Source organism: Ochotona curzoniae, unplaced genomic scaffold (assembly GCF_017591425.1).
Source record: "Ochotona curzoniae isolate NIBS_2020 unplaced genomic scaffold, NIBS_Ocur_1.0 scaffold_1037, whole genome shotgun sequence".
NCBI lineage: Eukaryota > Metazoa > Chordata > Mammalia > Lagomorpha > Ochotonidae > Ochotona > Ochotona curzoniae.
Window position 1 is genome coordinate 21,748,051 of NW_024467083.1, and position 17,332 is coordinate 21,765,382.

Genomic DNA, 17,332 nt, shown 5'->3' on the forward strand with positions numbered 1-17,332 from the left:
ATTTGTTACTCTCACTTCTTTTTTTTAGGATTTATTTATTTATTGGAAAGTCAGATATACAGATAGGAGGAGAGACAGAGAGGAAGATCTTCCGTCCAATGATTCATTCCCCAGGTGAGTGCAATGGCCGATACTATGCCGATCCGAAGCCAGGAGCCTCTTCCGGGTCTCCCACGCGGGCGCAGGGTCCCAAAGCTTTGGGCTGTTCTCGACTGCTTTCCCAGGCCACAGGCAGGGAGCTGGATGGGAAGTGGAGCTGCCAGGATTAGAACCAGTGCCCATATGGGATCCTGGTGCGTTCAAGGTGAGGACTTTAGCCGCTAGGCCATGCCACCTGGCCCTGTTACTCTCATTTCTAATGCAGCACAAAAATTGGGAGCAACGCACACACTGCTCTTTTCTTCCCCCACAGTACGTAGACTGTTGCTAAATTTAGCTGGAAATTGTACATAATAGGTGAACCAAAAGGTCAGTGCTCTAACTTAAATACCCTCAAACGAGTTGTCCTTTGCTACAGTTTCCCAACACAATCCTATGCACACCTGACGCTCTAGGTTAGCTGTAGGGAAGTCTTAATGACAAATCTGAGATCGCTGATCAAAAACAAGCATAGAAAAAAAATTTAAAAACAGGGCTGGGGGAACAGAATTCCAGTTCAAACTTTACCTCCATTTGCGGGTGTTTCTCTCTGATAACGTCCATGTGTCTCTTGAAGAGTTCCAACACAGCACTGTAGACCAGTTCATACTGTTCCTGAGGATTGTCATGAAATGGGACAGTTAAAAAACAAGATATGGGTGAACTGCAGAACCAGATTTCAGTAACAAGAACACCAATCAAACACTAGCACCGCAGACCTGAAAGGACCATCAGTATAAATTATTAAACTTAATAGCAGCATCCCATGTTCATATAACCCAGTTCAGATTTCACCACTATGCTGGCAGATAGCTAAACAATGCTTACAATTCCAGCTAATGTGCAACAAATGTGGCATGTTTATTTTATACCCTAACCTGTTTTCTTACTTTTCTTCCCCCTCTGCCATCTTATTTCTCATATTCTGTCTTCTTCTTCTGTCATCTCCTTGCTCATATTTTTTTAAATTTATTTCATCCTAGATGCATTTTTTAGGGAAAAGCACTTTCATCCTTTCTGCACAAGTGCTCTGTGAAGTAGCTAGGCCTGTGTGCCCATTTCTAGTTTGTCCAAGATCAATCAAAACTAATTTCCAGGACTTAGCTTAGAAATTGGAACCTTGTGACTCTCCACTTAGTGCATTAGATCTAATTGCTACAATTTTCTTCTAGTAAACATACCAAAGAAAAGCAAACCATTAAGTAAGGTTTGGGAACACGTGATGGTAAAAGGATTCCCTATCCAGGAATGAGACACCTGCTGCTACAGGCTGCGTGGATTTTCCCTACTCAGTCTTTGCCACTACACCTGCTCTGGCACTTGGTTTGGCACTGTGTCCCTCTAGAGGTATATCCAGGATCTTCTCTGACAATAGACACAGTCCTATACAGATAAAGGACAACTTTTTCTACAGATAATTTTGGTAGAACAACACATCTGTATCCCGCCACATGACCATTGATCAGTCTTTAATATTCTCTAGACAGAAAAGTTAAACAGGAAGCATGTGGTTCAGTGCCCTTTTGTGGTTAAAGGAGTATCAGAAAAAGCAGCTACAACTGTTAAAATCTTTGCTCAGACACACATTGAGAGTGCCAAGATGTGAAGTCTTTTTCAAACATCTCCAACTCTGAGTAGACCTGTGATGGAATGTTTCAGAAATGAGGCATGATTTTATTCATTTAGAATTACAACATATATAACTAGGTTGTATACTTCCTGAAGCCTTTTAAAAATGCATTTACAAGGGTCTGACAACACTAAACCAGCTAATGCTTTCATTTCAAATAAACTTTCCCCCCACAGGTTGAATATAGAAAACACCTACACCCAACACATTAAAAAGTATTTTTTTCCATCATAATCCGTAAGTGGAAAACCTGTGTGGGCTGAAGACATAGGTCTGTATTACAGTAGCTCTTTATATTTCCCCTTTAATTCATGGCTTCCAAAGTAAAACATCTAAACTCACACTGTCAATTCTGCTGCTTTAAACCTATGAGTAAGATCATTTGTGTGCTTTAAACGCTTTAGGGTTTGCTATCCAAACAGTAAAAAGGAATTCAAATTTTCAGAAGTGCCTGTTACAAAATAAATATCAATAAATTACATGAGGAATGAACAAAAGGGTGAAAGCCAGATTCTATTCCATAGATGTAAACCACTTAGAATAGAAACATTTGTTTTACTTGAAAGCTAGATTTACAGAGAGGGAGGGGGACACGAAGACACAGAGAGAGAGAGAGAGAGAGATCTCTTATCTGCTGGTCACTTCTTTTTTTTTTTTTAAGATTTATTTTTATTATTTTTTTTTATTGGAAAGGCGGATATATAAAGAGGAGAGACAGAGAGGAAGATCTTCCGTCCAATGATTCATTCCCCAAGTGAGCACAACGTGCCGATACTACGCCGATCCGAAGCCAGGAGCCTCTTCCGGGGCTGCCGGGATTAGAACCGGCGCCCATATGGGATCCCAGGCGTGCAAGGCGAGGACCTTAACCACTTGCGCCACCGCGCCGGGCCCGTGCTGGTCACTTCTTAAAGGGCCACAATGGCCAGAGCTGGGTGAGTCCAAAGCTGGGAGCCAGGAGCTTCTTCCAGGTTTCCCACATTTACACAGGGGCTCAAGGACCTGGGCCATTCCCCACTGCTTTCCCAAGCCATTAGCAGAGAGCTGGCTCAGAAGTGGAGCAACCAGACTCAAACAGGCTCCCATATGAAATGTAGGAGACATAGGTGGTAGATTAGCCTGATATGCCACCGCTCTGACCCTGAAACGGGTTTTAAATTATTGACATGGAAAAACAGTTGAGGGCCAGTGCCATGACATGACTGGTAAAGTCACTGCCCGTGACACTGTCTGGCTGCTCTATTTCCAATCCAGCTCCCTGGGAAAACACTGCAAGACAGCCCAAGAGTTTAGGCCCCTGAATCCATGTGGAAGACCTAGAAAAAACCACTGGCTCCTGGTTTCAACCTGGTCTAGCCGTGGCCATTGAGGGCTTTTTGGGTGTGATTCAGTGGATATCTACAACTCTACCTTTCAAGTAAATTAACAAATCTAAAAAGAAATGTGATTGAAACCAATATTTTAGGCAGCCAGAGATTTGAGCTAGAAAAAGAGAAAAAGAGCATTCCTAATGAAATGGATGGATGTAGGAAATCTGGAATAGGTGCAACAATTGTGATACATAAAATAGTAAGAATGTGATTTTTTTGTGAAGTATGCATATAACCAGGAGTAGGTAAAGCTATAGGAAAGTAGTAACAGTGCCCATATAGATGGTAGGAAAATGACTGATTTTATGTTCATTTCTTAATATTTCCTAAAATAAGCTGAATTTACCTGATTCCAACACTGCCTCCTGATACAGAAACTATGAATCACTGAATTTCTATGGTTTCAGAGATGAATTTACTACCACAAGATTTTAAGTTAATATGACCCAGGTATCTGATTTCTAAGAAATCAGGCTCACTGAACCTTTTTAACATCCTATGGGGATAAGAAACATAATATTGGTTACCTGGGAAGTCAGTTCTATCTGATGTCTTTCCATTCAACATAAAGACAGAACAAGATGCAGACACACAGTTTGATCCACCACTGTATTCCGTACCTGAGTCTGAACTAACGAAGGCCTCTGAGTTCTCATTTCCTGGATTAAATGGAAAATGCTGAAGTTGTCGGGAATAATCTATCAAATAAGAAGGAAACATATTCATTTTGATGCTTTGTTAGTAGCTTATTACCTCATCCTTATAATCTTGTACTTCCATTATATCAGCTCTCCTTGCATGGGATTGTAGGGGGGGAAATGCCTTTGTAATGCACCATGACTGAGAGCCTTGCGTTTTCCCTGCAAAAGATGGAAGAAACTCCTCAGAATTATTTCCCGTGATCAAATGTCTTAACAGTTAAAGAAAGGAAGAGGGACAAAGCTCAGTTGAGACCAAGTATGGGAGTTTCCTGAGAAGAAAGGGAGTTGGCAGACAAGTGGAAAGCTCATAGTTCAACTTTCCATGTCTTAGTAGACACTCACTTAAGGACTCATGAGTGTGGTTTAGGGAAGTGGCTCTCAAACTTAGTACCCATCAGCATCACCTGAAGAGCTTTCTGGACTCCGCCCCCACCTTCCATCCTCAGAACTGGGATTCAGACCAGCACAATGATTCACTTTCTACCAAGCTCTCAGGTGATGCTGATGCATCCTGCCTGGAGATCACAGTTTAGGAACCAACAATTTAGGAACTAATTACTCATCTGTCAGAGGGGTTCTCCGAGTGAATATTCTGGAAAAGACGAATCACGAAGATAAGGTATCTTGAAAAACCAAACAAAAGTCCAAACTCACATTGAGAGAAACTCACCCCATCTTTTAGCAACATCCATGTATAATCGATAGCACAAATAACGCCAGTCCTTCCACAGCCAGCACTGAAATGAAAGAGCACAGGGGTATGTGTACTAGTAGAGGAAGAGTCATTGGCAGGAGCTGGAAAATTCCAGCAGCAGATCTCAAGAGGAAGCAGCCTGGCAGCAACGCAACTGCTTTAAGTCCCATCATTCCCATGTTCATGTTACAGGGAGCCTCGGGACAGGTCCTTGCCAACTCCTTCCAGCAGGGGTCGCTAAAGCTGTACGGCTCACATGGAACAGCCCAGTTTGTTTCTGCCATTGACAGGCAGAGTCCAGGCCAGACTCTGCTGTGTGGTTTATGCCAGGCATCGTACCTGCAGTGGATGCAGATGGGAACACTGTCACTGTCTTGGTAGCAACGCACATCCCAGATGAGCTCAAGAATAGGGTCTATTGATGAAGGCACATCATGATCTGGCCAGTTCTTGTAATGAAACTGATAGACGGTTCGGATTTCCTGTGATAAGAAGCCAGACCAAAGGGAGAATTCAAGGTTAGGACTCCACCTGCTTCTATGAAAGATGAGTCTGCCATCTTCGAAGGCATCTGTATCCTTTTTGCAACTTATTTTGATTCCTTCTCTTTAGGTCTCAGATAACCAAGTGCCTTTTAATTACACTTTAAAAGCAGTTTGGGGCCAGTGTTGTGGAATAACAGGTAGTCACTTCTTGCATATACCAGCATTCCATATGGGACTGGTTTGAGTCCTGGCTGCTCCATTTCTGATCTAGCTCCCTGTTAACACTTGGAGAAAGTTAACAGAAGATGGCTCAGGTGCTAGGGTCTACCATCCACGTGAGAAACCTGGAATAAACTCCTGACCTCCACCTGGTCCAGCCCTAACTAGCTGTAACCACGTGGTGAGTGAACCAGAGGATGGAATTTCTCTCTCTCTCCATATGTGTGTATATAAATGGTGTGTGTGTATATACACATACATGCCGTATATATCATTCTCTCATTCTCTCACTCTGTGTAACTCTGCCTTTCAAATACAACAAATCTTAAAAAAAAAAAAAAAAAAAGCAGTAACCTAAGGTCACTTGCTATTGGCTTGTCCCCCATCTGTCTCATTCACAAGATGAGACTAGATAGAAGAACAGTCTAAACTAGGCCTTCCCAGTTGGTGCACCTCAAATGAATCACAGACATGCTGCTACTGTGTCCCTTTGCTTTGAGAGAGGATGGGGGAGCTCAGGGCAATCCGAGCTCACCAAGTTGATTCCCAGGCCCTGTGCAACAAAATGAGGCCCTCTGCTCACCCTACAGATCCTACTGGATATGTGTGCCATGGTGTGGAAAAGATGGGGGGCACAGATGACACTATAAGGTTTCTTCAGAATATAAAGAGTTAAAGCCCCCCCCGCCCCCCCGCCGGCCTGAGTCACACACGATGTTTTTATCTGCCTCCTTTAGGTTAAGGCTTCTGAGTTTATCACACCTGTTCCATACTTACGCTATTGAACTTGGCTTTCAGAGTCCTGATGATATAGTCAGATTTGCTTTTTTCAGCTTCCTAAGCAGAAGAAGACAGTATTAGTCATTTCAAAGATCAGCGCTCCAGAAGATGGCTCCTGGCACCTTGGCTGCACCATCCCTTAAAAATGGCACTTACACAGGAAATGGAGAAGGGGCCGACCTGCAGCTGCATCCCTTCTGGCTCAGCCCAGTAGCGCTCACACTTTTTCTGTGGCGAAAAAGCATAATGCAGTTATGATTCTGCTTCCCTCCTGCAACGGCTCTAGGTGCTTCATGGAAATCACCCGGTTCCCTTTCTCAGAAGCAGAAACAGCTCTAATGCCCTAGCCCTTCACCTTAGGTAAGGCATTGCCAGTGCCCTCAGCCTGGAAGCACCAAGGATGGGAAAGCAAAATCAACAGATAGAGAAGTGACAAAGACTTCCCAGAGGTCTAAAGAGACAAAATCCCTGACTTATTTTCAATATTTCAGGAGGACCAGCAGAAATAATGCATCTACTAAAACAGGTGCACAAGTGAAACACCAAATTCCCTTGGTGTTGATTAAAATTGTCAACTTTGAGTGACAACAGGTTAGTTAGAACATTGATGTTCTGTAAAAATAGAATGTGTGCCACATATGTAATTTAAAGTTACCTAATAGTCACACATAAAAATGAAAAAGGGGAAATGAACTTTAATAGTATATTTAGCTTCATATACAAATATCAAACAATTTCAATATTTAATCAACATAAACCACTTATTATACATTTTATCATTCTTCAAACCAAATCTCAAAAGTCTAGTGTCTTATGTTTACAGTTCATCTCAAAAGACGTTAAATTTTATTTTTCATAAAGATTAATTTTATTTTTACTAGATAAGCAGGAGAGACAGAGAGAAAAGTCTTCTGTCTGCTGGTTCACTACCTAAGAAGCTGCAACAGCTAGACCTGATCCTCTCCAAATTCAGGAGACAGGAGTTTCTTCCAGTTTTCCCATGTAGGTCAGCTTCCTGAGGCTTTGGGCCATCCTCCTCTGCTTTCCCAGGCCATAAGCAAGGAGCTGGATGGGAAGTGGAGTAGTTGGGACAAGCAGCGACACCCAAATGTGATCCCAACATTTGTAAAATAAGGATTTAGCCATTGAGTCATCACCCTGGGGCCCATATTAAATTTTCATTGAAAATGTTTTAATTTCCATTTGAATATTTCATAAAATTCATGGCTGAAAATGTTTCCCATAGAGGCTGGTATTGGATAGTGAGTGATTCTTCCACCTGCAACTCTAGTATCCTGTATCATCCTCACGCCAGCTGGAGCCTCAGCTGCTCTGCTTGCAGTCCAACTTGCAGCTGATGTACCTGGGAAGGCAATGCAAGCTGGTCTCATCAGTCACGGGCATCTGCCACCCACATAGAAGACTTGATTGGAATTGAAGCTCCCGGCCTTGGGCCTAGAGGAGCCCCAGCTGTTGACAGGCATTTGGAGATGAAGCAGCAAGTGGAAGGTCTTTCTCTTCTGCCTTTCCCTGTCTCTCTTTATAACTGCCTTTCAAAAGGACAGTCTTAAAAAGAAGTTTCACATGCCCCAGTCGTTTCAAAATAATTGAAGCTTTCTAATATCAGAATTGATTATCAATTTTTAAGAATTGAAATGACAACACATTCCTGGGTCACTCTTATCTATGTTCTTAAAAACATTTTTAAAAGATTTATTTTATTTTACTTGAAAGCCAGTATTACAGAATGAGAGAGAGATTGTCCTTCTGCTGGTCACTTCTTCATAGGGTCACAACAGCAAGAGCTGGCCAGTCCAAAGCCAGGAGCCAGAAGCTTCTTCCGAGTTTCTCACATGGGTGCAGGGTCCCACGGACTTGGGCCATTCTCCACTGCTTTCCAAGGTCATAAGCAGGGAGCTGGATGGGAAGTGGGGCAGTGAGGACACAAACTGGTGTCACAGGCAGAGGATTAGCTTGCTATGCCACTGCTCTGATCCCTAAGTGCCAATATGTAAAAGTGGATGGTGGATGCTGGGCTGGGCTGAGCTGGCCAGCACAGGACTGGAAGCTATTACTAACAATTACGAATTATCTCATTACGAGAAATGGGAAAGTGAGTTGTCATTTTTAAGCATGTCTTATTTCTACTTTAAAACACAGAAACTACTTGGGCCTGGGGTAGTAGCCTAGCAGCTAAGGTCCTCGCTTTGAATGCAATGGGATCCCAATATGGGCATCAGTTCTAGTCCTGCCGGCCTTGTTTCCCATCCAGCTCGCTACGTGTGGCCTGGGAAAGCAGTCGAGGATGACCCAGGCCCTTGGGAACCTGCACCCACATGGGAGACCTGGAGGCTGCTGACTCCTGGCTTTGGGTCAGCGTAGCTCCAGCCATTGTGGCCACTTGGGGAGTGTATTGTCAGATGGAAGACCTTCCTTTCTGTCTCTCCTCTTCTCTGTATATCTGACTTGGCAATAAAAATAAATAAATCTTTAAAAAAAAAAACTACACAGAAACTACTGAGGAAATAGATAACCTGGGTTTTAAAAAAAGAAATACAAACAAAAGAAAAACAGCAAACCAAACCCTAGAGTCATGTGGAATTCCCAAACGCTTAAGTAAAAGTTTGTTCGTGATCTCTCTCTCTTTTTCTTCTTTCCTTGATCTTTAGATCAGCAGGTCCTAGAAAGGACTCACCTTTCCCATCTCAAACTCCATACATGCCATGACAATTACCTGGGGGATGAAACAAAGAGAAACTCAATTTAGAAGAGCAATTAGATAACAGGGTCCCAGGGCCAGAGAGGGTTAATCATTGTTCTAATTTGCTTTGCTTTTTAACCAAAAAAGAAATCCTGATAAGTTCTAAAACGTGTTGCCGCTCCCTCTTCTTCTTTCCAGCCTCACTTCCCCTTTCTCTATTCAAATTGACAAAGTCTTGTCACCAAATGAGCCAGTCCGATGTGGGAACTTTCATTTCCTTGAACAATCGTGACATTGTCATTTTGATGAATGATGCCCCCTCCCACAATCCTGTAACTCCAGAAGTCAATCTTTAAAAACTTAAAAATCAAAAAGCACTGGGCCAGGAGCAAAGCCCTAGTTGCTAAATCCTTGCCTTGCAACTGCCAGAATCCCCCACATGGGCACTTGTTCGTGTCCTGGCTCCTCCGCTTCCCACCCAGCTCCCTGCTTGTGGCCTGGGAAAGCAGTCCAGGACGACACAAAGCCTTGGGACCCTGCAAATGTGTGGGAGACCTGGAAGAAGCTCCTGGCTTTGCATTGGTGCAGCCCCAGACACTGGGGCCACTTGGAGAGTGAATCAGCAGATCAAAGATCTTTCTATTTTTCCTTCTCTCTGTAAATTTCCCTTTCCAACAACAACAATAATAATAGTAAAATAAATATTTAAAAAATTTTCTGGGGCCCGGCGCGGTGGCGCAAGTGGTTAAGTCCTCGCCTTGCACGCCCGGGATCCCATATGGGCGCCGGTTCTAATCCCGGCAGCCCCGCTTCCCTTCCAGCTCCCTGCCTGTGGCCTGGGAAAGCAGTCGAGGACAGCCCAAAGCTTTGGGACCCTGCACCCGTGTGGGAGACCCGGAAGAGGCTCCTGGCTTTGGACCGGCATAGTATCGGCCTGTTGCGCTCACTTGGGGAGTGAATCATTGGACGGAAGATCTTCCTCTCTGTATCTCCTCTTTGTATATCCGCCTTTCCAATAAAAAATAATAAAAATAAATCTAAAAAAAAAAAATTTTCTGAAAAGATAAATAAAAAACACTGCTTTTCAGAGATAGGAGACCTCAGCCACACCCTCTTGAGACCATCTCTCTTCCCTTCCTCGGGAATAAGTAAGAGGCGTCCCTGCACTCACCAGCACGCTGTGTTCCCAGATCATCCTCCAGAAGTCCAGCAGTGTGGCCGGTAATGGACCCTGTGTGGCAATGTAAGCCTTGGGTCCATAAACCCCCTAAGAGAAGGGAAATGGCAGGTGGTGAGTGTGAATCAGAGCCTGCCCTTAGTCCTGTTAGGGATCTGGAGGGTGCTGGCAGGCTCCTGATTTCCTCTCTCTGTACCTTAATGAAGCTGGCATTGATGTAATCGGAGTCCTCATCAGAGGTTATCAGGGATAGCTCTACTCGGCTGTGATCATCTAGAACACACAAGAAATACAGTGTCAGGGAGTGTGCCAGAAGTCAGCGCCTGAGCCGGCGAGCAGCAGGTGCTGGCGCTTGATGGGGGAGTACATGAATGGATGAATGGATACTCTTTTTTTTTTTTTTTTTTGTAGTAAAAAAAGAGTCCAAACTGATTCTTTTTCTTGACAACTGGAGAATAAATCTACTCTGAGATTTGGGACCAGGGCACAGTAAGTAAAATCAGACAGCAATGACGGAGTTTGGAAGAAGGCAAATTTCCCAGGAAACATGGATCGCACTTACAGGGCAAAATATCCTTGTATCTGTTTTTCTTGAGATTCTGGGGCCTCTCGGCCACAGTTGTGGGATAGGTTTTGTCTGCCTTGTACTTGGTCAATTGCCTTTTCAGCTTCTGAAAAAAAAAAAAATCAAGAATAATCACACTTCTGAGAAAGAGGAGATGATAAGCTCTCCCCCAAGAGTCCTTCTCTGTCCAAACATTTCAGCTCACTCCTCGGAGCATTTGAGGTGGGCTAACACCCCTGAGGACAGAGCCCTTGGGGTGAGATGGCCCAGAGTTCATTGAGGTCAGAGAAGCACAAGACTGCACGACAGCTGAGTCACAGAGAGCTAAAGCTGAGGTGAAACTCACACACTTCAAAGATCAACTGAACACTCCACCCAATGGAAAACATTTAAAAGTTCACTTCCTTTGCAGCTACCATTTAGTTCAATGGCCAGCAGTCAAGTCATTAGGTTCCACTACTGTTCTTCCCTTCCTCCTTCCTTCCTTTTTTTTCTTTTTTCTCATCCCTTCTTTCTTTTCTGTTTCCTTTCTTCTCTTTCTTTCTTTCTTTCTTTCTTTCTTTCTTTCTTTCTTTCTTTCTTTCTTTCTTTCTTTCTTTCTTTCTTTCTTTCCTTTTCTTTCTTTCTTTCTTTTCTTTCTTCCTTCCTTCCTTCCTTCCTTCCTTCCTTCCTTCCTTCCTTCCTTCCTTCCTTTCTGGATCTCCCACGCGAGTGCAGGGTTCCAAGGCCTTGGGCCATCCTCGACTACTTTCCCAGGCCATAAGCAGGGAGCTGGAAGGGAAGTGGAACAGCCAGAACACAAACTGGTGCCCATATGGGATGCCATGCTTAGAGGTGGAGCCATGATGGTGACACCAAAATTTCTGAAGATAACAAAGTCTTGAGAATTATTCCTATTTTTGTGTATTATACTGTAGACCAAAACTGGGGGGTCAGAGGAAATGATAGCTGCTCTGAGGCTTCCTGATAGCAATCAATGTAATCTCAAAGTTTATCTTCTTTTCATTGAAAGACACCACAAGCACTAGCTCTGATTCATGACAACTTACCCACATTTCTGAAATATGGAGAGGAGAGGCACTTGTGATGATCAGTAGAAGCATTTGTTCAGTTGAACTGAAGAACATTATTGTCCTTGTTTTCCTATTGACTCAGCAGTGAATTAGTCACATAATGAGCATTAATCCCCCATTTATGGGCTAGATTCCTTAGCTTCAACCCAGTCTTCATGTTCTTTATTTTCTTTAATTTTTAAATTTTTTTTGGATTTATTTATTTTATTGGAAAGGCAGATCAGATTTAGAGAGGAGAAATAGAAAGATCTTCCATCCATTGGTTCACTCCCCAAATGGTCACAATGGCTGGAGCTGAGCTGATCTGAAGCCAGTAGCTTCTTTTGTGGTCTCCTACATTGGTGCAGGGTCCCAAGGCTTTGGGCTATCCTCTATATTTTCCCAGGCCACAAGCAGGGAGCTAGAAGGGAAATGCAAAAGCTTGGATATGAACCAGCACCCATATGGGATCCCAGTGTTTGTTAGGCGAGGATTTAGCCGTTGAAACATTGCACCAGGCCCTTTCCTTTTTTTTTTTTCTTTTTTAAGAAAAATGTTTATTTTAGGATTATATATCCAGGAAGCAGTACAACAGTTCAATTGACTAATCCTCTACCTGTAAGCATCAACATCCCATATTGGTGCTGGTTCAAGTTTATCCATCCAGCTACCCCAACCCTTTTTTTTTTTTTTTTTTTGCAAAGTTAGATACATAGAGAAGAGGAGAGACAGAGAGAAATATCTTCTGTCCGATGATTCACTCCCCAAGTAACCGCAACGGCCAGTGCTGTGCCAATCTGAAGCCAGGAGCCCAAATCCTCTTCCAGGTCTCCCGTGCCAAGGCTTTAGGCTGTTCTCGACTGTTTTCCCAGGCCACAAGCAGGGAGCAGGCATCCAGCTCCTTTGTGTCTGGGACCACAAATGGAGGTTTAAGCCATGACGCCAACTCCTATTTTTAATTTTTTGTTTTGTTTGTCTGGGAAAGCAGTGGAGGGTGACCCAAAGCCTTGGGACCCTGTACACGTGTGGGAAACCCAGAAGAGTTTCCTTGGTTCCCGGCTTTGGATCAGCTGAGCTTCAGCTGTTGTGGCCATTTGGGGAGTGAACCAGTGGCTAGAAAATCTTTCTGTCTCTCCTTCTCTCTGTAAATCTGCCTTTCCAATAAAAGCAAATCTTCACACACACAAAAATTATGTGCCCAGCCACCAAACTAAAGATTTTATTTGAAAGGCAAAGTGACAAGGATGGAGAGAGCAGTTTCCATCTGCTGGTCCAGGAGCCTTGAACTCCACCAAGTCTCCAACGTGAGTGGAAGGGGCCCAGGACTTGGGTTATCATCCACTGCCTCTCAGGTGCTCTAGCAGAGAGCTGGACCAGCAGTGCGGGGGCTGGGTCTTGAAGTGAGGATCCCATACCGCCTTCCATTATCACAAGTGGTGGCTTAATCAGCCATGGCCCCCGACTTCCTTCTTGACATTTCCTCTTTTCCTGGCCCTTACTGGTCTACGTTATCTTGGTTCTCCTCTGACTTCTCCTTCCCACTTCCCTTCCTTTTCTTATTTTCTACCTTCTAGTTGAAAATTACCTTAGGCTCCATCCAAAGTTGAATCCTGTACTTCCTTCCCTTCTCCCATTGTATCTCCTACTGAAGACATACCAATACTTGGTGACTCACCTAACTAAATCAAAAATCCTATTTCTAGCCCCTATTGCAGAAATGTTGAATCTCTACTTAATTAACTCCTTAATCCCAGTCCTAAATTCCTAACTAGGTCCTTGAATCTTCCCAGAGCCTCAGTCTCAGCATACTTAAAACTAAAACCTTCATGTCTGCGTTACATCCCAGGGAACCTTATCTTTTCCCCTTTCAACTACATGCTAAAAACCCAGAGTCACTTTAGTTCTCCCTTCCAACAAGTTCCATCTCCAGTTAATAAATTCACCCAACCAGTACTGCCTATGTTGAATCTCCGCCTGCTAGCTGTCCTTCCAAGGGGGTCACCGCGGACACCTCTGATGGATTTTTTCCTGTAAGTCTTGAACCATCACATTACTCCTTGTCTTATCCTGTTTCTGTCTTTCTCCATTCAGATTCTTTGGGCATAATTCTGTACTATTTCCTAAAATGCTGTTCTCTTCATCGCTCCCATGCTCAACACAACTCTTCCTAGTTGGACCCTACACTGACTTTCCCAGATTTCCTGCTGGTCTCTGACCTTGAAGTGTTTAAAGATGAAGCGATCTATCTGTAGGAGTCAATGTAAGGAGACTTAAGAGGTTAAAAAAAGTGGGTGGGGACCGACTCAATGATAACAACTTGACCAAATGAGTTTTCTTTTTTAGAGAGTAAGAAACATGTTTAAGGGTTTTTTGTTTGTTTGTTTGTTTTTTGTTTTTTACCATTGTTTACATAGTTGAGAGGGATGCATGCACATGTGGGTCTCCAATTAGGGTGGGGAAGGTCCAGGTATGGAGGAAGGTGATTGGGACAAATGTTTCCCTTTTTTTTTTCTCTCCTGTGTCCACAGCAGGGAAGGGGAAGGGACTACTCCTTGCTGTCAAACTACAACAGCATCTGAGGATGGGTAACAGTCATTTGATGACACCTTAGAGACCCGATGTAAGGAAGAGAATTCTGACGGCGTTACTTTAAGCGGTTCTGAGTTCTGATCAGCTTTGTTGCATCAGGGTTGAGAAATTTTTTCGCAAGATTTATTGGTGTACCAAGTCCATCTTAATGTATCCACAGGCCCAGGAACATGTTGCAAAGCTTGGCTGGGAGAGTACTCCAACCTGTTCTGCTTTCCATATTCTGGCGAGCTGCTCACCATCCCCTGCTGGTTTAGATGAGCTGGCTGTCACATCCCTGTGTGCATCTGGTCATGCTGTCCACTGTATAGGCATCAATAACTGAGGAGGCCCAATCCAGACACATGCATCCCAAGGTTGGACCACATATCTTTTGATTTCCCCTGGGGTTGGGGTTTGAGTCCAGCCATCTAGTTGTCTCGTCCCCCAAGAAACCTTGCCTGGGATGAACTCAGACTTGACTCGTGTGTGCTAACCAGTGCAGGGTCAGGTTCAATCTGTCACCTCCACCAGCCAACACACATACTGGTAGATGCAGCTGCCTGGTTGTTTCAGCCTTCAGCTGCATCTCCCACACAAACTGATGGGTGCTGCAACCTAGCCCAACCTGCCTTAATTCTTAGGAGTGATCAAAGAATATGCCCATTTTAAAAGGTTTTCATATGTATGCATATTGCCAAATTTGAAATGTTAAACAGGTTTTAACTCCAGAAAGGTGTTATACTAATAATAAATAAGGTCACATGTATTTGAATTATAACCAACACTAGAATTACAATGTTTAAATATGGTTCCACTTAATAGGCAAATTAGTGTTTTGTCTATTTGAACTTTTGTAATTTCTTTACTTCAAAATATTCTTTTAAAGGAAAAAATGCACTGCAAGTGGTAATTACACTATCTGCATATATCTGTAATCATACAGATACATGTAACAACATCACATGAACCAACACATGCAGATTTAACCCAATACCCAATATTTGCTAAGTTCTCACGTCTTATACACAACTTATACTTTTACAGAAGCTTTCTCAATGGAGATACTCCAGCTGCTTCAAATGTAGAAAAAAATCTGAGTTCTAAACCCAAGAATCCTAAACCAACCTACACAAACAAGCCTTAAGCCAGGTATGAAGGCTCTCCACAAAGTTCATGGAAAATGGGCACTATGAAAAAAAAATTATGCATAAATTTCAAATATCCCTGAGGGCTAGCTTTGTGACACAGCAAGTTAAGCAGCTGCTTACTGAAACACTGCCACCCCATATGGGTGCTGATTTGCATCTCAGGTGCTCCACTTACAATCCAGGTCCCTACTAATGTGCCTGGGAAAGCAGCATAGGATGGGCAAGTAGTGGGGCCCCTGTATGCACTTGGGAGACCTGGAAGAAGCTTCTGGATTGTGCTCCAGCCTGGCCCAGCCCTTTGGGGAGTGAATTGATGGATGGAAGACTCGTTCTTGCTCTCTTACATTCTATCTCTGTAGCTTCACCTTTCAAATAAATAAAATAAAAAAATTTTAAGTACATGTCAGAACACCACAATCACCTGCAGGCACTGGACAAAAAAAAAAAAAAGATATTCTTCAGTAAATTGTATCTATCTGAGAAATGGAAGAGTGAGTTTCATAAATATGTGCATTAAATGTAGAAGAAGAAAAGTAAGATAGCAAGCACTCGCTGCAGTTTCACTAGCTCTGTGTGAAAAACAGAGCTGACCACCGTTTCCAACGAGGAAATGGAGACTTCACACCATCGTGGCCCCAGCCACAGCATCACCACCCTCTGCCAGCACCGTCTGATTGCAGTCGGCTTCTCAACCTTCCTGAAGTCAACAATGTACTGGTGGTCAATGACAACACCTATTCTTATCATTTAAAAAATAGATAACTTGGTATTTTTCTGGTATTTAGTGAACTTATTAATGTGCTTTGTTACTGTGAGACAGTTGTTCGACCCTGATAAACTCCAGACATAACCAATGAAGCTGAATTCTGAGAGCAGCAATGCTAAAACCTGGACCCGAGACAATGGTGACCGCATGAGTTACATCCCTGAGTGGACACTGGGCAGTCTGCAGTCACAGCAGCAATCATAGCAGCAATCATAGCCACTGACCTTGGCAGAATTCATAAAAATGATGAGGAAAAAAATTAAAACCCAGTTGCATGCAACAAAATTGATGAATTTTACAAATATAGAGTGAAAAAAGTAAAACAGAAAACAGTTAATATGATTTCATTACCATATACTTGTAGTTCAAAGAGGATTTTTAAAAAAATCTCTGTAAAAAAATAACTAATGCTGCTGATATTTACGTATGTTCCCTGGCAGCCTCCATCCCCATCTAAACAAGGAACAAAGGACTGACAACCAAATATGAGTACTTTTCTATCGATGTGTTATTCCGCTTTTGAAATAAGGATCCTGGGGAATCATTTTTCAGTAAGGGGTAGCTTGCTTGCGAAACTACCAACGGTTTATGTAGCCTTAACCAAGTGAGCAGTTTTGTTAAAGCCACAATTTCTAAAGAATACAGTAAATTTCAACAGCTGTGTGATTTGAATCATAGCTAGGCAGAATCAACACGTCCTAAGATTAAAAATTATAAATAAAATGAAAAAAAAAACCCCTCTGTTTGCTGATTTAGATAGCTAAGTGGCTGGGGGGGGGGTGGGGAGGTATGTCCAAGCCATGCCAGAACAAACACGAAGGACCAGGATGCTCTTTCCCTCTTGCCTTGCAGCAGGTGTCAGGAGTTGTGATCTCAAAGGACATCCAGAGGACTTCAGGAGCGCTGACTTGATCTGAAGGGCGCTTACATGGGTGTCTGATTTATTACTCAGCATTAACCTGTATATCTGTGTTTAAAGCAGTTTGCAACAAACACATATTATATATTGCAATTTTCAAACATTTAAGAAATTAAAATTAGAGGATGGTGCTCTGGTGTGGCAGATTAAGCCATTCTGACATTCCATGCAAGTACCGGTTTCAAGTCCAGCTGTACCACTTTTTTTTAATAAAAGAATTTCAAGCTTACTTAAAAAAAAAAAAGAACTCCATATTTTTACTTGAAAGTCAGAGTTATAGAGAGAGAAGGAGAGACAGAGATCAGAAGTGTAACAATCGGGACTTGAACCAGAATCCATATGGGATGCCAGCACCATAGTGGAGGATTCACCTGCTACACCACTGCACTGGTCCTTCAGTTGTTCCATGTATAATC

The 17,332-nt window shown here is 43.0% G+C and overlaps 1 protein-coding gene across 3 annotated transcripts in view; it reads right to left on the reverse strand.

Annotated features, from left to right (window-relative positions):
* Window positions 1–17,332, reverse strand: part of PTPN22 (protein tyrosine phosphatase non-receptor type 22) — a 62,212-nt gene that overhangs the window by 32,908 nt on the left and 11,972 nt on the right. For all 3 annotated transcript variants that reach the window (XM_040998303.1, XM_040998302.1, XM_040998301.1), the window contains exons 2-11: window positions 10,458–10,566; window positions 10,092–10,168; window positions 9,890–9,985; window positions 8,713–8,751; window positions 6,174–6,245; window positions 6,015–6,074; window positions 4,873–5,015; window positions 4,510–4,576; window positions 3,759–3,836; window positions 667–753 (exon numbers count right to left, since the gene is read on the reverse strand). In XM_040998303.1, the coding sequence (XP_040854237.1) occupies window positions 667–753; window positions 3,759–3,836; window positions 4,510–4,576; window positions 4,873–5,015; window positions 6,015–6,074; window positions 6,174–6,245; window positions 8,713–8,751; window positions 9,890–9,985; window positions 10,092–10,168; window positions 10,458–10,566 (828 nt within the window). The remainder of the gene's footprint in view (window positions 1–666; window positions 754–3,758; window positions 3,837–4,509; window positions 4,577–4,872; window positions 5,016–6,014; window positions 6,075–6,173; window positions 6,246–8,712; window positions 8,752–9,889; window positions 9,986–10,091; window positions 10,169–10,457; window positions 10,567–17,332) is intronic.